The sequence below is a fragment of the Calliopsis andreniformis genome, chromosome 6 (genome assembly GCF_051401765.1).
Source record: "Calliopsis andreniformis isolate RMS-2024a chromosome 6, iyCalAndr_principal, whole genome shotgun sequence".
Taxonomy (NCBI): Eukaryota; Metazoa; Arthropoda; class Insecta; order Hymenoptera; family Andrenidae; genus Calliopsis; species Calliopsis andreniformis.
The window spans coordinates 14,815,695-14,839,256 of NC_135067.1; the positions used below are offsets into that span (position 1 = coordinate 14,815,695).

The 23,562-nt window shown below is 36.5% G+C and overlaps 4 protein-coding genes across 7 annotated transcripts in view; 3 read left to right on the forward strand and 1 right to left on the reverse strand.

Annotated features, from left to right (window-relative positions):
- Positions 1-1,561: 1,561 nt before the first annotated feature.
- On the reverse strand, positions 1,562-5,358 carry Homer (homer protein). The gene is made up of 6 exons (XM_076379941.1): positions 5,165-5,358; positions 3,880-4,036; positions 3,675-3,806; positions 3,102-3,596; positions 2,723-2,998; positions 1,562-2,626 (listed from the first exon to the last, which is right to left on the reverse strand). Exons 1-6 carry the CDS (start codon positions 5,188-5,190, stop codon positions 2,441-2,443), a joined length of 1,272 nt encoding a protein of 423 aa, XP_076236056.1. The 5' UTR covers positions 5,191-5,358; the 3' UTR covers positions 1,562-2,440.
- Positions 5,359-5,494: 136 nt separating this feature from the next.
- Positions 5,495-8,452, forward strand: LOC143180308 (alpha/beta hydrolase domain-containing protein 17B). 3 transcript variants are annotated; one of them, XR_013002105.1, is made up of 4 exons: positions 5,495-6,621; positions 7,563-7,695; positions 7,776-7,913; positions 8,328-8,452. XR_013002105.1 is itself a non-coding variant. In XM_076379943.1 (4 exons), exons 1-4 carry the CDS (start codon positions 5,921-5,923, stop codon positions 7,857-7,859), a joined length of 777 nt encoding a protein of 258 aa, XP_076236058.1. In that variant the 5' UTR covers positions 5,495-5,920; the 3' UTR covers positions 7,860-7,985. The 3 variants fall into 3 exon arrangements, 2 of the variants coding, with proteins under 2 accessions (XP_076236058.1, XP_076236057.1); XM_076379943.1 differs by lacking the exon at positions 8,328-8,452 and having other exon boundaries at positions 5,495-5,991; positions 6,133-6,621; positions 7,776-7,985; XM_076379942.1 differs by lacking the exon at positions 8,328-8,452 and having other exon boundaries at positions 7,776-7,985.
- Positions 7,860-8,527, forward strand: LOC143180309 (uncharacterized; the record flags this gene model as incomplete). The annotated part of the gene is made up of 1 exon (XM_076379944.1): positions 7,860-8,527. A coding segment is annotated over one exon (531 nt), but the record flags the coding sequence as incomplete, so codon positions are not given.
- A 5,669-nt stretch (positions 8,528-14,196) lies between these two features.
- The window catches only part of LOC143181118 (semaphorin-1A), a 260,427-nt gene continuing 251,061 nt past the window's right edge, over positions 14,197-23,562 (forward strand). For both annotated transcript variants that reach the window (XM_076381357.1, XM_076381358.1), the window contains exon 1: positions 14,197-14,289. The gene's annotated coding sequence lies outside the window, so the exon portion shown is untranslated. The remainder of the gene's footprint in view (positions 14,290-23,562) is intronic.

Here is a 23,562-nt window from a genome sequence, read left to right on the forward strand (position 1 = left end):
ATTGTGGTAATGATAGTCACTGCTCTCTCCTCATAATGTGCGTACGTACTTGCATTCTCACGTATTAGAACCCGACTATATATGTATACAAATTATGAAAATAATTCATGCAGTTCAACATTAGATGGGGCTTATAATGTTTCATAATATGGGCAATGTTTCTAAACACAGTAAAATAATATGTAAAATATTTTTACAAATAATTGAAACTGCTGAAATGTACATAAAAATTAAATCATTATATATATGAGTTTTATGATTATGTTTTAACAATAAGATGAGATGTATAGTAAATTACAATGTGGTATACATGTATACTCATGAAGGCGGGAAAGTCCTTCGTATATTTTTAAAATTCCGATATTTGAATATATCTCTAAATTATTTTTAATCTTATTTTTATATTACAATATACACCGTCCAGCTTCATTATGAGTAATGATACATTGATTTTTTAAATTTTAACTGTATTGAAATATTAAATGTAATTTTATGAATAAAGATAATAAATGCTATTCTTACAAATGTTACATCTTTATTATATATGCTATTTTTACTTATTGTTGTTAAATATGTAAAAAATTTACGAACACAGAAAAAAATACTGAAATCACATGAACTTCAAAATGTTTTGTACGATATGTATTTATAAAAATAAGGGTATGATAACGAAATTGATAACGAATCACGGAAAGCCGTCTGAAAATGTTTTATTATGATTACATATGGCAAGCGAGGCTTTTGTTTCCAATTCCTCAAATTTAAAATTTATCTCCGCAACATTTTAACGTACATACATACATACTGTCGGTATAATAAAAAGTGCGTTCTTTAGTATTTTGCACTTTCTTTACTACTAGAAATGATTTATTGTTACAAGAAATATCACCTTGACATTTTCCAAATTGTTTAGAATTCTCTGGTGAATTTTTTCTAATGAAACTATACTATTCAAATATAACATATTGAAGAACATCTGGCTTGATAGCTATAAAACATTTCAAAAACAAATGACAAGTGAATAACAAATCATTTACATTGGAAAACATCAGATTTATTTTTTCAACAATGAATTAATATCATGGCTTCCATAAAAAAATTAACAAAACATTTTGCACATTAAAACATCTTCTGCACAGTATTGAAACATCTGTTAATCCTCCAAGCTAAAACCACTAACTTACCCATTGTAAATGAACTATGTTATATGTTCCTTCATGCCATATGCGTTGTCGAGTTATACATATATCAACGATACTGTACAGCTCATGCCAGACTCTTCAATTTTATATATTCTTATTCTATTGATAAAGGTAAATAATATATGATAGAACAATATGGATACAATTTACAGTTGAATTAAATAGTTATACTACATAATCGAGTATCACTAAACGTTACTAATGTTAATTGTGCATTTCTTGTGTTCACGGGTAACTGAATTTTGTTGTTGATTTCAAGGGGCGAAGTTCCAAAAAAACATTGAGAGGACTTATCACACTGAATTTTGTAACATTTTTGATATGTTTTATGTTTCTAAATATCATAGAAGTACATTGTAAGCAAGTAATGACAACCTGATCGATAGCAACAGTAGTAACAGTTATAGAAGTAGCACTAACAATGATATCAAGGGCAATAATAACAGCAAATAGTAGTGCAGTAGTGGTAATGGAGGTAGTTAATAGTAGTATTAATAATGGTAATAATAGTCATAATAGTGTAGTTAGACTTTGCAGTTTAGTAATGAGTCAAAGATTGATAGCAATAAGTGAAATAGCGTTAGTAATGATGACCGCAGTATAGTTATAATTATAATTTATTTCTTAAATAGTTAAATGTAATAATAAAATCAACCAAATTATAACTACTCTAATTTGAATAATACATTAAAAGAAACACTATATCAAATTGTATAAAAGAAATAATATAGTGAATATTAAATAAATAATGCATGATGATTCTTTTAAGAATATGCTTATGATGTAATATAAAACACAATATCTAAAACAGAGTTCCGCTTCCGTCCATGCAAAAGCCGAAGCATCTTTTGCATTTATAATTTATATTGATAGATTTTCTATAAGTGCAATATACAAAATGAAAAAAAGAATATATAGAATACTTTTAAGAAAAGAAAAAAAAAATGAGTATTTTTATATACAAAAAAGATACGAGTATGGCACAAAAGAAGTTCGAGAAGAATAACACCAAACACTGATACAACTTAACACCAAATAACTGTTTTGTAAAGATGCAGTTTATCTTTATTGTTTCAAGATAATGCTCGTAATTTGCTTTTCGAGACTCTCTCTTACTATATATGGTTTTCTTGGAACCTTTCCCTTTGTATCAATCTACACCGTCCATTTGTATACTTCACTTATACTGTAAATACAAAATTCCCAAAAAAATATTTTTGGGCTTACTATTTGCAAACTTAAGTTTGCAGTGTGTTCGTGATTTCTCGATGTACAGTTACCAAATCTTGTATATATCCAGCTAGTCTTGCGTTTAACGTATCCAAATTTTGTTTTTGAACTTTATTCGCACTTAATGCAAGTTCTAATTGTTCATGGACAACCCTTAACATTTCACGGAGTTCGGCGTTTTCTTTCTGTAAGGCCTAAAAAACAAAAGCATATATTTAAGAAGCGCTCAAACAAAATTACATTATACTCAATTTATAACTTTATCATATTATATTTTAATATATACGTACTACAAAATCTTTATTTTTTGTAGCCATAGTGAGTGCTTTGATTTCGTCATTTCGCGTTCTAAGTTCGCTTTCCAATGCTTCTACTCTCAACCTCAATGCTTCGCTATTGCCTTCTGCAATTTTCCCGGCTTCCAAGTCTGCATATTTAGCTTTGATTCTAGCATTTTCTTCTTTATACAATTGTAATTGTCTTTTCCATTCATCAACATTAGCTGTGGATTCTTGTAATGCACTTGTTAATCTTGCATTACTTGTTTTCAGTGCAGTTAATTCAACCTATAATTAAATTTAAGTTTCAACAGTTAATAAAATAATGAATAAATTTATAGGTATAAACTAACATCATGCAACTAAATGTCAACTATGTTTTAGATCATACCTCCCATTTCTTAGCATTTGCAGAGCTTTGTGCCAATGCGAGTTTTAGCCTATCATTCTCATATTTAAGTTGCATCTCAGCTGATTGTCCACTTTGTGAAGAACTAAGTTGTGTTGGTTTTCCTTGATGTTGTGGACTTTCTGTACTCTGCTGAGAAACACTCTGTGATCTTGAATGGACTGCATTTTTCAATTCATCATCCACTTTACTCTGACAACTACCAGGTAAGGGACTGCTGCTTACCAAAGACACACTGTTTTGAGTAGAAATCATGTTGGCATTTGGGTTTGGATTATTCGATGTGGATACATTGGAATTAATCATTGATGAATTCGGTGGATCTATAAGATCTTGTTCCGATGATGGCATACACGATCGTGATGTAATCGGGCTAACATTTGCACTAGTAGCAGGAGTAACAGATGAGCTGTTTGATTGTAATTTAGCACTAGCTAACTTTGTGGCTTCCTTTACTTCATGAAATTTCTCTATAAACTGCCAAATGAATGATATTGTCTCTGAAATTGAGATGTACATATGGCTGTACGTTAACTAAAGACATATTTCACAAACCTTTCCTAATTCTGCTTCAGATGAAAAACCAAGACCATATACGGTATTGGCTCTAACATCTGACCACTGGCCAAATTTTTGCGATGTTTTCGTGAAGGTCATATTTGGAGTAATAGTACTATTTATTACTGCCTATAAACAAAATAAATATAGTTAATTGAAAAATTATAAAAACAACTTCCATAATAAGTTTGTTACTAATCACCTTTGTTCCTTCAACAGAAATTATTCTATATAGACTTCTTGTTGAGTCATAAAAGAATGACACAGACACTGCTGCTGTAGATGCTGATACCCAAGATCGTTTTGTCTTGGGGTCAATATGAAACACGTGCGCTTTGCACGTGAAGATTGGTTGTTCACTGTAATTTATTAAAAGCAAGATAGGTATTTAAATGTATTCTTTTCATTAACACATGCACAACCTACTTATACCTTGTACAATATAACATATACAAACTATTGGAATTAATAATAAATGATAGTTTCAAGTTTATCTTTTTGCAGAATTTTATTCTATATATCCTACAGAAATGCAGTGAAATAAAGTACATTAAAAAAATCTCAAATTTTGTATTATATATTTACATGCCTTAAAATTAGTGTAACAGAAATGTGACAATCTTGTGGTTTAACAGTGGAATGATCATATTAATATATAAGAAATTTAAAAAAATAGAAAAAAAATGTTCATAATGTCCTTTATAAAAAATAAATATATTTCTATGAGATCCTTCTGGCTTTACTATACGTGCAATATGTATGTACAATTTATATACAGTGTTTAAGAATAATAGAAAATATCAACAATCAATAAATCTTCTATCATAGACAAAACTATTGTTTTACTAAAATGTAAATCACTTATGCTGCTTATCTGAAAAGAAATAAGATATCACTTATATTTTTATAAGCAATTATCCATATTCTAAAGATAGATCAACAAATTCGTTTGATCATATAAAAAATAAAGATATTAAATTTGAATAGTTTAAAACAGTATGTGATGATTTAATCAAAAACGGGAGATTTTTTAGAAGATAATGTGACGAAATAAATATTTTTATAATTAGCGGAATTTCTTTTTAATAATACGAATTTAAAAATATATCGAGTGACAGACGAGTAAACACCTAAAATAAACATATCTCGCGAGGCACCAACTTATCCTACTTTCGCTGTCCTATTGCGTAGTTATACATAGAGAAAAGAAAAGAAAAACATACTGATCCAGACTCATCTTCTGTACGCACCCACCTAAACGCGTATCTGCGACGATGTCCGAAATAAGATCATAAATAGGAAACGGTAATACGGCTTGTTAAGCAACCCAATGCAATTGACATATATTACATTAATTGACGGCTCTCGATAATAGAAGAATTAAGGATAATTTATAGTACTCGCATACGCCGTGGAAATTGTGCCTCGTGTGTACGTATATTACACACCCTTAAAAGGCGGTGCAGAGTATCACCACGTTCACTTACCCCATTGTTTCTTTGCCCGATGTCATACAAAAAACTGCTAATTTCACAGGCTCATAGAAAATTGAATTTAACGTGAGTACGTGACGGTGATTTGTGTATAGGAATTGTCAAAATTATCTGAAAATTTATAAAAATCCGCTCGACGAGAAACTAAGGTACACCAATTGACAGCCGCCATCGGCTAAAACTATATAGCGAACGGCAACGATCACGCAACGGCATGAAACTAGTCGAGTTTCCACCATATACCTGGATTTAATCGATTTTCCACGAAAGTGCTGTCCTACTGCTAACCTCATACCTTTCCTTCGAAAAAGTCACTAGACGACAGTGCATTGAAAGCCGTATGCTCATGTAACAACGGAACATCTCGTATCGCAGCTCATTATGTTGGCAACGCAATTCCCGTGCGACGATCTTTGAATACAGAACCATTCTTTGTTACGTTGATATCGAATCGTCCCGTTGCTTTTCAATTTTTCACCAATAGCGTGCAATGAGTAGAGAAGGAACGCATAAAAGTAGCACCTTACGCTCCATCCTTGTCCCGCGTTTCGTTTCACCTGAATACAATGAAAGTGCGCAACGTTAGGTGGGTGGGGGCATTGTGTTAGAAAGAGAGAAAGAAAGAGGGAGAGAAATCGTCCGTCTTGCGAGCCGTCATGGCTGAATCATCGTATCGCGAGGGACTCTTGTAGGAGTACGATAACAAATGACATTGTGATTGAATTACTGGGTGCGAAAAAGTTACAGTGTATGGAACTGCTTTTAAGTCAGACCGTTGATCTCGATGTGGGAGTCGACCATAGAAGAATGAACGGATTAAGGTTTGGTGAATTGTGTTGCTTGTTTTGCTGTCCACCTTGGCCGTCCACGATCGCTGCAAAACTAGCATTTCTACCGCCTCGGCCGACGTACAAATTCATCGAGGATGAGGGCTCGAAGTTCACGATATCATTGTCCGACAGGGCAGAGTGGCAGTACACGGAAAGGGAGAAAGAATCGGTGGAGGGTTTTTATGCAAGAACATCACGAGGGAACCGAATAGCCTGTTTGTTTGTACGGTGCTCGGCCACTGCACGTTTCACGATTTTATTCTCTCACGGGAACGCGGTCGATCTTGGACAGATGTCCAGTTTTTATTTGGGACTCGGGTCACGAATCAATTGTAACATATTCAGCTACGACTACTCGGGTTACGGAGTTTCTGGTGGTAAACCGTCGGAGAAAAACTTGTACGCGGATATAGACGCCGCGTGGCACGCTCTTAGAACGCGTTACGGTATTAGCCCGGAAAACATTATTCTATATGGACAAAGCATCGGGACTGTACCCACGGTTGATCTCGCCGCGCGATATGAGGTTGGCGCAGTTGTTCTGCATTCACCTTTGATGTCAGGAATGCGAGTCGCGTTTCCTAACACTAAAAGGACTTGGTTCTTCGACGCTTTCCCCAGGTAAGACCAATTCTCGTCTTTACACCTACATTTCTCTTTACTGTATTAATGAAACGCACTTTATAATGCTGCTATCGTTAAGTCTAGGTATACTCATCCACACACGTGGGTACAGATATGTATGTATGTATTCTTCTCGTATACATAACGCGTATTCTAAATTTACAATCTAAAACCTCTGTTAGACGCGTCGAATATCTTAATCGATACGATGAATTTCTGCAATCGTTCGCTTTTCCGAATTAAAGTGTGGGAAGCAATAAAAGTTTATCCGAATACTTGCGTCATGGAAACCTGTAAGTTGCACGATCCGCGTTGTGTCGTATTCTTCGCTAATAGGTGTTACGTTTCTACTGTCACATATTCGTCGTCAGTTTATCGCCCTTTGTCCTTATTTAATGAAATTACATCACATAATATCGACATATTTATTAACCTTCTTTTAGTGCTCAACTAGTGACACAACATGCAACATACCTCTGGTAGATTTTTCACTGCATTGTGTCTAAAGAAGTATAAGTTAGAATTATCAATATTTTTTTAATTTATGATTAGCATTGATACTGTTCTGTTAGTGTTTATAAAACTCATACATGTGTTAATTACAAATTTCTCTATTAGACAGTATTCAAAATATTGGTGAATTTATGTTATATACTAACAAGAAGATTATAAATTTAAATGTTTTATCGATTACACCATGTACATAGAACATTTGTAGTTTGTAGATCATTCAATTAAACATTTTCCTCTTGAAGCATTTACGTCTGTTGTAATGACTGTAGTTATAGGTAGATAAATATTACTAAAAGCAATGACTATTAGTAGATAACATTTTAAAAATTATTGTAAATTTAATTTTATTTGAAAAGTGCTTATATAAGTTAAGTCTTCTTATAAATATGTATATTTGTAATATTAATATGTATATTTCTTTACAGTATAGATAAGGTACCCAAAGTTACATCTCCTGTTTTGGTCATCCATGGAACTGAAGATGAAGTGATACATTTTAGCCACGGTGTGGCAATTTATGAGAAATGTCCTAGAGCAGTAGAACCATTATGGGTTGAGGTATGTATCTTTAATTTCTGTTTTTTTCTCAAGAAAAAGAAAAACAGAAATCTTGTGAATGATAAAAATCATATTTTCAGGGTGCTGGCCACAATGACGTAGAGTTATATAATCAATATTTGGAACGACTGAAGCAATTTGTAAGCGTAGAACTGGTAAACTGACGGCGACTCAGCCTCTCCCAGAGTCAGGGGGAGCAGGGTGGAGGGCATATTAATGTGAGTAGTCAAGGAAGCATCAATTCTAAAAAATGTGAAGAACACAAAACGCAAGCTAGTAATGAGAAACCTTTAGAGTTCACGAAAAAGGTTCTACAGTGTGATAGATCTAATAAATTTGTGGTTAAAAGTTTTTCCAAAAGAAAATTTAGTCGGTCATCTTTGACACTTGAGCCAGATAAAATTATGATAAATTTGCCTAAGTGTTCTCCCTGCGCTTACAGACTGGCTGCAAGCTCAAAAATTTTGTCAAATGATACTGGTATATTTTCTCGATTTACTATAAATCGAGAGAGTCCCCTACATATTGTACGCTCAAAAAGTTCATCACATATAGACGTACATACAGATGTTAGTTCAAAGACTGCAAAAAAGACATCAGTGCAAGTTAATTTATTTTCAAATATACGACAGTCTAAAAAAACACCGCCGCGAAGTAAAAGCGTCGGTGAACTGTGTAACGCCACCAGCAAGTGAAGTAACTTCAGTACAACTACTGGAATGGAAGTACTATCTTCAGGATCAGCTGGATCTCTGGCAACGTCCGCCGAAGATTCAAGAAATTATTCAGAAGTTAAAAGAAGATTACATACTCAATACTTTGATAAGATTAGACAAGCAACTTTAGAGACTAAGTGTTAATAATTAAATAACACAAATTCCATGTCTCACGAGTTGCCGTTCCATTATTCTTCCAACTGGTCTTTAAGAAAATCACAGATTTTTATGCATGATACACATCTGGGCTGTAACAGTGCTAGTGAGATTGTGCACATAAACACATGTATTGACACATTTATAAAATTTACTATATTTCTAGAAATATGAGATAATATATCTGTGCATACTAAATATTCTTATTGCACATGCAAACACACATTGGTGCATGTGTGTGTATGTTATAAGCCGTTTCTGCAGTGTAGACTGTGGAACGTTGTTACGATAAATATGTCAAGTATTACTATTATTTTTATTATCATTCTCCTTAAGATTAGGGAGTTGAATGACTTACACCCATTAAAACAGTCTTTGCCACTATAAATGCTATATTCAATTGTAGCGAATGAGTGGTACGAGAATTCGCTGAACCTATATTTTTTAATTTATATTTGGACGTTATAAATGCTTATTAAGGAGTCAAACATTTTTTAAAAGCTCCAATTGTTGTTTTTTTACTACGAAATTATGCATTTAAACTTGTTTGTCGCGTAAAAAAAAAGTAATTAATAGGTTTAATAATGAATGAGAGATGAATGGATTGCATTGTGTGTTTTCTATCGCTCATCTTTAGAAAGAATTAGGTTCAGCGGTGAATATTATGTGAAATCGCATGTTTTTATAAATGGATTATTGAAATCAGTGTATATGAGAGCTGTATGAGTAACAAAAAATTTGTTTTTATATTAACTCACAGCGAAGGTCTGTGCAGCGAGAGCAATGGAAATCTTCCAAGGTAGTAAAAAGAATTTAGGATAGAGACAAAAATTAATCGATAGCGTTAAGGGAACGTGTAAGTGTGAAAGGTCCTAGAAAACGTTACGTTTTACTGACAGTGAATAAAAATGAGGATCTTATAAACAATAATAAGAATGCAAATAGATAGGGACAATATTACTGCCAAACTTGATTATGAATTAGTTTATTTCTAAAAAGGTGAATCGTTTGGAGAACCTTGTCTATAGGTATGTTTCTTGTTAGTATTTTTATATCTCAATAATGTAAATACAATGCAATTAAGCGACTTTTCTTTTATTAGTATATGTATAATGTATGCGACAACGTGAACAACTGTGTGGAGCCGCCAATGGAACGAATCAGCATTAGAACATGTATGTATACCTGTAGAAGCTCTTTTTAATTTCGCAGTAAACATATTGTGAATATTTCTATCCCGTCCTTGTTGTCTTTTGAATACATTGCTACTTATATCTCTGAATGAAAAGTATAAACTAAAATTATATGTATGTATATGTAATTGTGACTATCGTATGAATGTTCGGAAAGTGAATATAAAATTTCTCAATATTTCGTTCAATTTTCTTTTTGCTGTGTTTTTATTAATATTCTATGTTTTTCTATCGTTTACGTTTAGAATTTTAATGAATTTCCTCGTCTCGTTAATTTAGCGTTTCAATGTATGATTTACGTCATACTTATAAATATCGTATTCTTTGTATTCACTTTCCCGTAGCATTAACCATATACAATAATTCTATGACGTAGAATGGTATGAATGTATTAAATTCGATACTTCTCTTCCATTGGCCTTCACGTAGCCGCTGTTATTAATTGATTGTTATCAATCACGATTCTAATCCGTATTTCATAACTTGAGAAAACAAAAAAATTTATACTGTCGTTTGACAAAATGTCCTGTTTTATGGACGACGGATATCCCAGAAAGCAGTTTTTATCGAAATTCAAATAAATACATAGGTCGGAGAATAATAAACGATCCACTGCTTAACGGAAATGAGAAGTGATCGTTCATAAAATTGGACGAAAACTAACTTTTGTACAGCATATTCGGATACATAAATTCGTCCCCTCTTTCTTCTACTTTCTTTCTCGTTTCCCGACTGTTCTTTCTCTCTCTCTCTTTCTCTCGCTCATTTCTTTAACTATTTTTACTGTCCTACTCTGTCTCTCATGCGCGTAAAGCAATCGACCGGTTCTGAACAGTACTTTCGTCTTTCATGATTGCATCGTGCCGGTGGAGTGGTACCTTCCGATGGTCTTCTTGAGTACTACAGCCACGATGCGCCGGTATTCGTAACTCTGTACATAATAGCGTGTAAGTGAGAAGTATTAGAAATAATATACTCAGTGTTCTGTTCGGTCGTATCTAATGTACTTACGGGAGAAGGTGGGTCAAAGAGATGGGGGGAGGAGATATCAACGATGAAGATTATGATCCATTATCTGATCATTAACGTCATACTTATACCACAAGATGATTAGTGCAAAACTAGTTGGTTAGTTTTTCGATAAATAAGAATCACGTAGATCGTTATAGAAATCCATAGAGGGAGGAGAAGAAAGAGAAGAAAGACGAGTATCGTTTATTCCCATAAAAATACTAAACTTATTGTTTATTTAGCGCGTAAAGATGTAAACAGGCAAATGACGTTATTTCTTATAATACAAAAAAAAAAATTATGTAGATTTGCGTAGTCCGAAATACTGCTGAACACCCGACTAGGATTATTTTAGAATTTTATACTTCGATCGCACTTGACTTGAGTGTTTGACTGCATTTGCGAAGTACTTTGTCAGTCTTCTGACGTTGAAACAATGTATGATTACCATGTAAATTACACGTTTGAGCTCACATTCTCCAATGCAGCTTATTTTACCAATGGACCTCGCATTATCGCGTGTCATTTGTCGAATAAAATCGTTCACCTAAAACAGCATCGAAAACGTCATCCACTTGTTTAAGCAATCAATCGTCATACCATGTAACGTCTGTAATCGTAGAAATTATATTTAAATAATGCAGTCGCTCATCTATTTTCTAAAATTGAAGTTAAATATGTACTCGTGATGTTTTTTTTTAAATATTTTTTCCTTTGTTGGTACTCTACATTACAAATTGGTATCTGTAATTAATGCTATTGGAATAACAATGTTAATAAAATCCTATAGAAAGAAAAGAAAACTTGACCATGTTTTGTGAATTGAGTCACAATCCAATCGCGTCCTTAAATTACACTGCCTTTATCGCATCGATTACATAGAGCAAAAAGCATCGATTTTTGTTCAGAACTTATGTATCTAATAGTATATATTTATAATTTAAACTATTGCAAAACACTGGTATAGTAAATACATATAACAAGTTTTTCAGTAAATGGAATATATCACTTTGATATGGAGTAATAAAGCTAAAAGAAATTATCTCAATGACTTTGAGTTTCTTGTTACTTAATTTTTATCTCTCTATCCTCTATCCCTAGATTTTCCATTACTTTTATTAACTTTCATCGACAATTCAACTTATATAATTTAGAATTCATAGAAAGTACGTGTTAGGAAGTGATTCACCAAAGAGGCGCTTGAGCACGTTTAAGTATATTAAGTTGCGTATACTTTGGAATTCTTTTCGTTAGGGTCGCTCGACTAAGCACGCCGTCCCCAAGCATGGTTTCAAGTTTCAAGAAAGGTGAAACGCTTGCCCTAGCAATTAATTGAAATCGTTACTCGTTATTAGGCAAACGGATAATCTCGGCTATATCGTCGAATGACGATAATATAGCAACGTTCGTATCGATCCTTGATATCGTGTCTCGAAGGTCAATGCGTTTCTACAACGAAGGAGAAGGAAATGCTCGAGAACTATGAGCTGGTTTGCTGGACTCGGCTCAGCACCTTCGCAGCTCACCTGCGCTGAAACCTGATGCTGATGATAAAAATGAGAACAGGTTACGCGGCAGCTCGAGCTTCAACAACTGCACTATACCTCGAAGCAGTGTATAAAGCTACTTGAAGGGAGAAGCAAAATTTTGCGCCACTGTCGCGTATTAAAGACTAAAATCTGTAGATGATTTTCTTTCATAATAATTTCCTCTAAAGCCATGCATGTTTTATTTCCTATGCAGCGCGGTGCAAAGTTACGATACAACGTAACTGAACTTCAAGATTCGTTTTTAAACCACGCAGTATAATAAATTAGAGTATTTGGGAAGTAACTGTATTAAAGTACCTACGTGTAGTTCAATGAAGAACTGGAATAATTAAGAATGCTTATATTACAATATGTTTAATATTGAGTAAAGACTGTTTCAAAACTAGGAGCAGATGTCTTGATAAACAGGGGAATGCGTATGGTTGTTAAGCTTCCATACAATCGGGGAATTACATTTTTAAATTATTTTATCAAGTACTTCAATGATCTGCCATATGTAGAATATTACTAGCGTCACGCAGTCTGCTGGACAATTGTAGGTATTTTATATCACATACTACTATAATGTCCACTAAAGAATCTATGTATTGCACGTGTACGTAGGCGATCAACTTCTTGCGATATAATCTAAATAGGAAAAACTAGAAAATTCAATGTTCAGTTATTTAAAATATCAAATAACAAAATGACAAAAAATTGTACAAATTTTGTAATTAAAAAATGTAATTAAGTTTACTGCTATGTTTTAGCGCGTAGATCCTGTGGCAATAACAAATGGATGTCAAAATGTTAGTATCTTATCATGCTACAGACGACTAATCATCGTAAAAGCAGTTATCTTTAAAAGGATAAACAATTGTTACTCATATAGTAAATCACGCGCGGCTGATATAAAAAAAAAAGCATATAACAGAACATCAGAAAATAACAGTTATTTTACAAATAATTAATATCTAGAATAATAGAAATGATCCTCGATAAAATGCCTCCAGTTCGATTACTATCGACAATCCTATAAAAACTTGTTTAATAATGTAGTAGATAAAGTTTCACTACCAATCTTAAACCACCTGTTTCACATCAATATTTAGAAACAAACACTCAAATTCCATGAATACTCAAAAACATAACACAAGAAGAAACTATTCTTTATTCCACGACCTATTTTCTCAAAACAATTTTCCATTTTTAAACTCGAATGTTAAAAAGTCTAATTTGCATCCACATACTACTTCTTAAAAACGTGTCACGAAGGTAGGTAGAATTTCATGGCAATCGCGGTGCAGCAGTCGAAGCGTTAATGAAAGGAACCCGATTAAAGATTTGTGCGTTGGTTAACTATACATTAGTGTAGGAACAAGTGTGTACGAGGGTGTCCGTGATTGAAACGTGCACTGTGTGTGCAGCATGTAGGTATCGAAGAATCGTCGAAGGCCGAAGAAGGGATCAGAGAATGGTCGGAAAGGACACCGGAGTGGGAAGAATGGTTGACTATGGAAGCCTAGCATGGTGGGGGTACGACGCGAAGAAGTGGGGTACAGCGGGAAACAGGACCGACAGTGGCGGCAGTTGCGTCTCGAGCAGCGCGCGCGTCGTTTCGTTCCGTCCTACGCGCGTAGCCTTTCGCGATACTCACCGGGGCTTTTACGTGCCGACGAGACTCGTTTCTTTTTTTTTTTCGTTTCGTGTCGTGATTCACGCCCACGCGGCGCCACAAACGGGAACCGTAACGCAACGTGGGACGTCCTATAAACAGGACAGTGAATTCGGTGGTGTTTCGGTGTAAACCGTTTCTGTGTTTAACGCTCGTTTATGTTAGAAAACTAGTTCCCTGTCACGTTGATTCTACTCACCGGGATCTTTTGCTGGACATCCATTGGGATTTTTTTGCGAATCACTCGGCCCAGAGGATTGTTGATTTTACCAGGCGGAGCGTGCACCACGCGTCAATCCAGTCCTACAGTTTTGGTGAGTCTCGTTTTCTATTTTAGAACAGCATTTTAACCTTTTCCCGGGTTTACTCGTGTTAATAAGGCTTCTAGAAAGTGTATATAGAAAATATGACACGTTTGGAGTGCTTATTGTTCTGAAATGTAGAGCGGGAAGGGGTTAATTTTCACTCCGGCGCGCGAGACTTCACTTGAGAATCTCTCGCTCTCGAAGCGTTATTGTATCCATTGATTGGTGGCGCTTAATATTGGCGATAGGAGATCCTGTCAGGGTATTCTATCATCGTTTCAAAATCGAGGACGCTGATTGGTCCGTCAGTTAGTTGCAAATAGGCGCGGTGAATACAAACCGTTGTCCACCGTAATTAAGAATGCTGGCGGCGTGTAAGGAGTCGCGTTTGGCACGAATCGCGATAACGGTTGGTTTATTCTCGTATGACTGGCGTACCCCTTTGTCGTAAATAGTAAATACACGCGTGCGCCGGCGACGACGCCAATGTCGTAGCGTGCTCTGTCTGGTCCGTGTCACAAAGACTAACACCGAAAAATAATGTAGCGTTTCTTGTCAGTCTCTTACAAATCTTGTCACTCGTCTACAAATGTTATTTTACTAACTATTACAAATATTAATTGATTAATCATCACATACAAAGTACAATACAGAGCAATGTAAATTTAACTGAACAAAAAACTTTCGTAGTATATAATCCTAACGTGATTCGTTACGCAGAAAATGCTGTTATCGCTCATTGCTGTTTCATCTGATCCAGACGTTATCAATGTAGTCATGTAAATAAATAGATGAACGATTGTGAATCGTGGGTGGATAAAACGTTCGTGCTATTTATATCCATATGGATAAATATGGTGTTAAGATATCGCAAATTGCGAGTTTTCTTGTATATCTTCTTTCACGCTTGATCAGGTATTATACGTATAGGAGAGGGTAGGGGGTGGTAGTAAGTTTTTCGGAGCAAAGTTGTGCGTATTATGTTACTAACATGGTCGCTAGAGTTTATCGAAGCAAATTCTTCCTGAACATCTATTCCACGGTGATGCGTCGAAGAAGGGGGAAAAAAATGAAAAATAAAGAACATACAGGCAAGCGTGCACGTATGTCTACGAGCGCGACGGAAGTTTAGAAAGTCGTGGCGAGTCGTTGTATACACGGTGACCGGCTACCCAGCCATTCTGTGCGCTTGGAACCGGTTTCGAGGTTTTCGCCCGAGGGGCCCCACGACTCGAAAGTAACGACGCGTGGTGGCCGACCACCATAAGCTTGTGGTCACGGTGTGTGCCTCCATGGCGTTGAAAGAAAACGTCTCAAACGTGGCTGTTCCAACGACTCCGATTTTGTCTTCCCAAACGGAACAGCGGGCCATACAAGAGCGTTCGAACGTTTCTCGTTAGAAATTTTAACGAAAAACGTTCCTACGTTTGTCGATGTTGTTTAGAATACTATGAATTTAATTTTCCTTACACATTTTTCAACCGAGTTAAAAATCTATTTCAATTGTGAGATTTTCGATCGTCAGAGATTGAACATTTTCGTGACGAAATGACGACTGAAACATTCGTTGCTATTTCTTTTAGTAGAATGACATTGTTCGATATGAAATTTCATTTACATCCAATGGTTTTAACAGAATTTAATTGAAGTTCAGCGACTGGCAGTTTCTGTCGTATGATTCAGTTGTCTGTGGCAAATGTATATCGATCGCTCCCACAACGCCTATTGCTCCGAGTAGGACCTATTGTTTATAATAAGCGAATTATTTTCTTTTATAATGACTCGAGCGATCTGAAGACTGGTGTGCAATGCAACCGTTTGTTTGTGCTGTTCATTGAGATTTAACAAGGTCCGTTTAATATGCTCCACGAATATTTTTAACTTTATGTAGTATGCAACATTTCTTCTTAAACGAAAACTGAAGTTTAATTAGGGGCTAGTCGTCTAACCGGACACTCAAGTGCTTGTTTTTTCTCGTATACTTTAACATTATCTGTATTTTACTCCGGCGACAAGAGTAAAGATATACTTATTTCTTTTCGTTAAATTTAAAGATTGCTCACTAAATGGTAGGTGCAGTTTATACGTATAAAATATTGTATCATAAAATGTATTTATCTTCGTTCGTTTAATTGAAATTTAATCTTTCTGGTTTAATGTATTGAATAAATATTAATCGACCTTACAGGATGTTAAAAAGATAGAGATATATCAGTATAATTTTTATACAAATTCGTCGTACGTTAATTTGGATACAATAGTAATGACTTTGACCTTAATTCGTGGTCATAAGAAAAGAAAAAGATGACAGCTAGAAGTAGTCGTGGGACATGTATTGAAAGGAGTAAAGTGTGTCACGTTTATTAAAGATGTATAGTAACCTTTTGCGTGATTCATGAACTTTCATCAAACGTTCACGAGTTTGTTTGATAGGAGAAAGTTAAAAAAGGGTATATTTATGGAAAATATATGTAATATTATGTACATATTCGACTGACTCCTGAAAGGAGAAAGTAACGATACATGAAAGAGCATTATTCAAAATGTAAATTTCAATACTGTTTTATCTATGGAAATATATTTTCCAATATCAGTTTCTGATAATTCAGACAGTAATAGAATATTCATAATTTTCATGTGCAATAATCAAAATGTACTTATTATAATACACATAATTTTCTCAATTGAAGGCTAAATTACTACTTTTCTCCGTGATTATTATTTCTATCGAAAGAACAGACAAACTTCACTTATTTCGATCTCGCATCTCATTCGATCTAAATTCGAATCGAAGTTTTTCCACTCATATCCATGCATAATGTATGTTAGCGATTATTCAGAGGCTCCATGGCACGACTCGACAATCTTAATCGCGGAGTGCAAAGTTGGCGTTATTCCATTCTGGTCATTTGTCACGAGGCAAGAGTTGATACCGGTAGTGCGAATAGACGATTCATGTAAATCCGAGAACCAAGCGGTTTTCATATTATTCTAATTGGCAAACTTCGACTTGTGCCTGAAATTTATGAACCTTCTTGCCTTGGTGCACACGTTGGACCGTATGTACCGTGATGATTTATCGCGTAGCCTCTTCTTATATTCGCATTAATTAAATTCGCCACGCCGAATATTAAAATCACCAGCAGTTTGGGAATTAACAGTTTTCTCATTTGAATTTTGTGTGATGAGAGTGCTGTCTGTTGAATCTCACGTACATACAATGGATTGCAAGTTTTTAATTCAGTGCTACGTAAGTGATTATTTTAGTTTGTTTCGTGTCCAAGCTGCAAACAGGTCTATTTGAATACTTCTATTTATGAAGAGTACACTAGTTTATTTAGATAATGGTATCGTAAGATGCCATTCTCGAATCGTACTCTATCGTGGAAGTGTTTACAAAGAAATAGTGAGTCACACACGAAGTATACGATATTAATAGGATGCAGTTTATTCTGAGTAAAATCAGTTATATCTACTTAAATACTGGCTCCGTTTGTAACGAAGACGCTTGCAGTACAAAACTACTCATCAACTTGAAAGCAAGACGAAGCGAAACAAACATTTATTCTCTTTTTCATTTTGATTGAAACACCTCGCGTACAAGGAAACTAAAAGCTTCGTCTCTGCTCACTTTTTCATTTACAAACCATCAGTTCTTTCCACCGTGCATGCTGAAGATCGCGTTGCAGTTGTGAAGGGTTTCTTTCGTTTCCTGTTTAGCACCTACACATTTAACATCATTTCACACCATTTGACACTATTCACTCTAAAGTACATCATATAGTTCATATGCTGTGTGACATTTGCAACATATGTGCAACAAATATAAGCGATATATTAGAGTACTCCAAAACAAAACTATCTATTAGTGTTCGTATTAGTACTAATAAATAGTAGCATTCAGTATTCAATCATCTCTCAAAAAATTCTATTAAGAAAACTAGCCTTTCTATTAAAGATAATTGATTTTACCGTACATACCATATCTGCTCACGAGGACGATGTCAGGCTTCGAAGGTAGTACGACGTTGCTGCCCCCGTCATTAATGTCATCGGTAACAGCTGATACCGACAACACGAGCAGGCTATTCATGCTAAAGTCGCAAATCGTGTAGGTAGGCTCGCGGAAGAGAAAGTGCCGGTTAGGTTCTACGTTCATATATAACGTGGACGTCGAAGAACACCAGGCTGACGTTCGCCAGCAGCGACACCAGCTAGGCTCCGCTCTTTTCCTGTTCTCGATTCTGACTCGTCTAGACAAAACATTCCTCCTCTTTTTTTTTTTTTCATCTCTCTTCCTCGTCCTGATGAACGTCGATGCGGGAGCAAAGGGAGAAGAATCGGGAGGGATGGATATTTGGAACGGTGCCAAGTGGATATTTATACGATAACGAGGATGAGGCTGCGGTGGACCAAATACGAGAGCACAGTTCTTTTGCGAAACTGCAGAATCTGAATCTTGGTAGAACGGAACTGGTATTCTAACGAGATGTCTTTACTTCCGTCTCTGTCTCTCTGTCGCTTATTTTCACCCTTGTTCAGGTGGCTTTTGTTCATCGTTCGCGGCTCGCCATTCGCACCTTTCCTCTTCCACTTTGTGATCCGCTCTTCCCTGTTTGTGTGCACACGCCTGTGTATTACTAATTTTGAATGTCTGATTTTAGCGTCCTATATTCCCAGTCCGAGAGATTGTTAGGATCCTTCTGAATGGATTTTCTTGCGCTTGGTGCACCACTGAAACACGTTTTCACCTGGTTTCTTCGCGTGCTACATCTTTTTTTCTTTCACCTTTCATTGAATAAGCATGAGGGGACGCTGCATTAATTTGATCCGGTAGATATCTAGTTTTCGTACTGCATACAGTAATCCTTTATGCGTGGCTTGGTCCGCTTTGAAGGAGACAATATTAATGGTTATCAAGGAATTAAAATAATTCATTAAATAATATTTCTATATTATAAATGTTCGTTAGATGCATGAAACTAGGCCAGGAAATGGTTTTTATGAGTTGGTGCAATCCTATAGCGAAGTTATTAAGAAATTAATTGTCAGTGATATCTGATACGTATTCTGTTTCTATGTAAGAAAATCGGAGCCTTTCACATAATTTATTTTATTTGATTCGACGTTAAATTGTATGGTACGCAATGTTCTTACTTTCTTTCTTCTTCTTCGTTACATTACACGTGAAAGAGTTCTCCTCATAGAAGTACCATGTTCTATATCCGTAATATTAAAATCAGTATTTTCATTCTTTCTCATTCTCTCATTTCTTTCTTCTGCAGAATAAAAATCTCGTAATAATTTCTCGCTAATACATTATACTTTTCCTTCCTTCATCCTGTATTATTTTCTTATTTAACAATCGGCCTTGGCGGTTGTAGCGCATATTTGAATAATTCTCTTTGTAACCCCACATTTAAAGTAGTTTCATTCATTTTTCTTTCAGTTTAAATCGTCTGAGAAAGATTAAATTATTTGCGTATCGCTACCCCTCACTCTGTAAATGTTTCTTTCAAAACATTGCAATTTTTAATGAAAATACTAAGTGGCTAAAAAAGTTTCACAATACAATTATATCACATCGTAATATCCGCGCTTTTGCGTCGGGTCTAAAAATTCGAATATCATTCGTACTAAAGGAGGAAGACATTTTTCATTCCCTTTGATACGTGTGTGTGCACGTACAGAGAGAGAGAGAGAGAGAGAGGGAGCTTCGGAGTCATTCACTCACCGACTACAATTTCCATTATGGAGTGTCCATCTTTCTCGCTCGTTTCTGAACGACGAGCAAGCGAGCGAGCGAACGAATGAACGAACGAGTGCGGGTTCTTACTAGCTTCTCTGTCATCGGTTGCCAGAACGGTCGAGCGTGAAGGCAGAAGAACGGGGCGGGAAGAGGCCATTACCCACAGAGTAAGAAACGGGCAATGGCGTGGGCCAGGTATACTCGACCCGAGAAATCCTCGTACACGTCGTCCTACCACTGTCGAGTGGACCGAACAGCTTTATATTTCCTCTTCTCGCTCTGCTCTTCTCCCATGTTATATTACGTAAGGTACACGTGTAGGAATATGCTAAATGATAATTCAAAGGCTCATCCACGGCAGCGCGCTCCGTTGAATGTCAGCCGAACATTTTCGCCACTAACTCGTGCCACACGCAATCGACCAGCTTATTTCGAAGGCGTCGCCACCTGTTAACTAACAGAGACGAGTTAACTCCTACCATTTCTGTGTGTGTCGGTTGCGGATTAATTGAAAAAATGAAAGTTCGTTTTTCGAACTTAATTATACTCAAAAATTAGACGTGGACTATTTTCTGAAAAGTTATTTAAACAGTTTCATAAAAGTCTGTAATTGATTTACAGTCAATTTTCTTTTTTAAAAAGAAGTGCAAGCCGAAACAAGCCCTTCAGTTATACAACGTGCAGCCCTAGGGTCGATACGGAATCACAAACACGTATTTGGTGCATAGAACTGGTGCTTTCAGCTAGAATAATTCCGGTTTTGAGTGTGTAGCTTGTGGGCGTAGTTGCGAGATCGAGTCGTCGAGATTAGGATTACAGCGGCGTGTAACGAGCGAGTTTTCACGCCGGATAATTAAGGGAAAGAGATCGGGGTAAAAGTAGCGGGCAAACGGTTGGATAAGATTTCCTTTGCAAGATTCAGCGCATGTTTCGGGATACCCGATAGCCGAACGCTCGATGATGTCGGTATAACCTGCCAACAGCGCGTATGAACACGAGCGACCGTCGTTTAATTTTAATACGTAATCTCGTAGGACTGGTCGCTTGTACATAATTAACTGGCAAGCCGATAAGTATATCCAGCCGAGGCCACCTTCTCCAGCGCCCGTTGCGCAATTCGCGAAGGAGAAAAAAAAAAGAAATTAATTCACCTCGGTTAAAGCATCGTTGTCCTTAAACGAGCGATATCGCCTGATAATAACTGGAACGCAAATGGACGTCTCGTGTCTCTTTTTTTCTTCCTCGTAAATGGCCGTTCATCGTGAGAGAAAAATCTTGTTCGACTTTCACCCGGCTTTATTACGCCTAATTGGCCACCGAATTCGTTCCAGGGTGAACTTTCGCAAACGATTTTACGTAATCCATAATCCATTCGACTTTATCCGTTTCTCGTGTTTTCGGAAACGTTCTATGTATCTTCTCGCCGCGCACGATACCCCCTATCGAACGTTAAACTTTTCCTCCGTCCCATCTCTCTTTCCCTCTCCTCGCCTCCTCGCCACCTCCCCTCCTCTGTCGCCTCTCTCTCCCTTTTTCTCTCTCGCATTCCAACAGGTGCGAAACGCGTCACTGCACTCTCATAGAGGGAAAACGCGCTTTTATCGCGCACAGGCAGACGCGTAGGTTGCACGTGATGGTAGAGGGACGACTGCTCTTGCAAGGGTGAACAAATCCCTTCCTTTGTATCCGACGGCACGGAAAATTCCTCGGTAGTCGCTAATCCGACGAATCGTTGCTTCCGTACGAACAATCTTGCCCACAACTTGCACCAATGGCATAGTTATGCGAGTACATGTCCGAGTACTGACTTCTCTCGCTGTTCGAGGGTATTTCGAAGAACGACCGCGCTGTTTGGGGATGTTTCGTGATGTGCAGGTAGCAGTCAGGTGGCGAGGTGGATATCAGGTTAAAGGAACATTTTTTCGAACGTGAGCTTTCGAGATCTCGGAGGATTCAAGATACGTGTGGAATTTTTATGTCACTGTCACTGTCTATCTCTGTCTTCGTCTTTCCTTGCGATTTCGACGTCTGAAGCGTTTTGGGAGTTTTTTGCGACACTTACAATTTATCGAAGAGCAAAATCCATTTGGATATTTATCTTGTTTATGGTATGGTATGGTAAATATTAGAAAATCTATATGGTAGAAGAGGAGTAATATAAATCGTGTATAGTACGTTTCAATCGATTACAATTTGTACAAGCTTGCTTGGTATCGGCTAATAAATTGTGGGTGCGTTTACACGTGTCGATTTAATTATGTGAAAACGCGAATTATCGACGAGCTCCGCGATGTTGTTCGTAGAGGAGGGATGTAGGATTTGCGAACATCGTGTGCCTGGTACCTGCCGCTATCGTGAGGTTTTAATCTTCTTTACACCTTCCAAGATGTAATATTGCGTACAAGATTCTCGTTTCGGTATATGAACAGTATCACTGCGCAGAGCATGTTGCACGAGTCTACCAAGACGCACCTCATTTTCAAGATACGACCGCTGATGGTTGGACTCATTGTCAGTAATTTATGTCGGGGACTGTACACGGGCAAACGGTTAGCCTTGAAGTTTACTACGCTCGGGACCATTGCTGATGCTTTCCACCATCTCGTCGCCGGCGTCGCGGCCGTCCGAGCCCACCGCATTGTGGAGCGCGCACACCACTTTTTGCGCTCCAACCGTGCGTTCTATTTCACGTCTTTATTCGACAGTCGTGGTTTCGCTGATGAAAAATTCCCTGACTTATGAGAGTCTTACGCACGCATGATTTGAGGGGAATGGGCCGACAGGAATTGTAAATAACAGAAGCAACGAGGAGAATCAGTGGGAGGCAAAATGTGTTTGTACACGAGGTAGAAAATAAAATTAGCATTTTATTTCGAGGTGAATTGTCATTTCGATAGGTTTTGACTACAAGGTGTTCTAAAAATACACTATACACTTTACTAATCTTGCGGTTTTGGCGCAAGATTAATATAATTTGGCGTAGAGCATTAAATAATGGAAAAAATTGTAGTTTTTCGTAAATTAAAGTCCGAGATAAGACGATGATTCATAGCGATGTTTACTACTTGCTTTTTTAAAGTATATATTTAAATTGTCTTTTTTATTTATATACTTGTTCCATAAATCTTTACTGAGGTTAATAAAACACATTTGCCTGTTTTTGCACGTGCGTTATGAAACACAGTACATACGATCACTTTCCACGTGTCGAGCTCGAGAGTGTGGATGTTGGGATCAGACACGGCGTTCAGGTACGACGTAAGATAGGTATTGATCCATGGCGTGGATATGCAACGTGCCAGGTATATTCACGCTGGCACTCCTGTATTTTTCTTGAGGTCTCTTCGAGTAGCATTTAAAGAAGAAGATCCGTTCTTGCGAGAAGATGGAATTCGCCAATGATGAAAGTTACTTGCAATACTTGAATTTCAGAGTGACTCAGAGTTATAGGAGAGTCCTGGTTCGTAAATTGAAGGGCGTGATATTCTCGTGGTAGAAAGATGTCGATGAAGATGGGATTTTCAAACCATCAA

Coding starts and splice junctions, on each gene's coding strand:
- Homer (XM_076379941.1), bottom strand. CDS start 5,190: ATGACATCGGGCAAAGAAACAATGGG. Junction 2,999..3,101: donor CAAATGCTAAGAAATGGGAG/GTATGATCTAAA, acceptor ATTTAATTATAG/GTTGAATTAACTGCACTGAA. Junction 2,627..2,722: donor CAAAAAATAAAGATTTTGTA/GTACGTATATAT, acceptor TTTGTTTTTTAG/GCCTTACAGAAAGAAAACGC.
- LOC143180308 (XM_076379942.1), top strand. CDS start 5,921: ATGGAACTGCTTTTAAGTCAGACCGTTGATCTCGATGTGGGAGTCGAC. Junction 6,622..7,562: donor TTCTTCGACGCTTTCCCCAG/GTAAGACCAATT, acceptor ATTTCTTTACAG/TATAGATAAGGTACCCAAAG. Junction 7,696..7,775: donor TAGAACCATTATGGGTTGAG/GTATGTATCTTT, acceptor TCATATTTTCAG/GGTGCTGGCCACAATGACGT.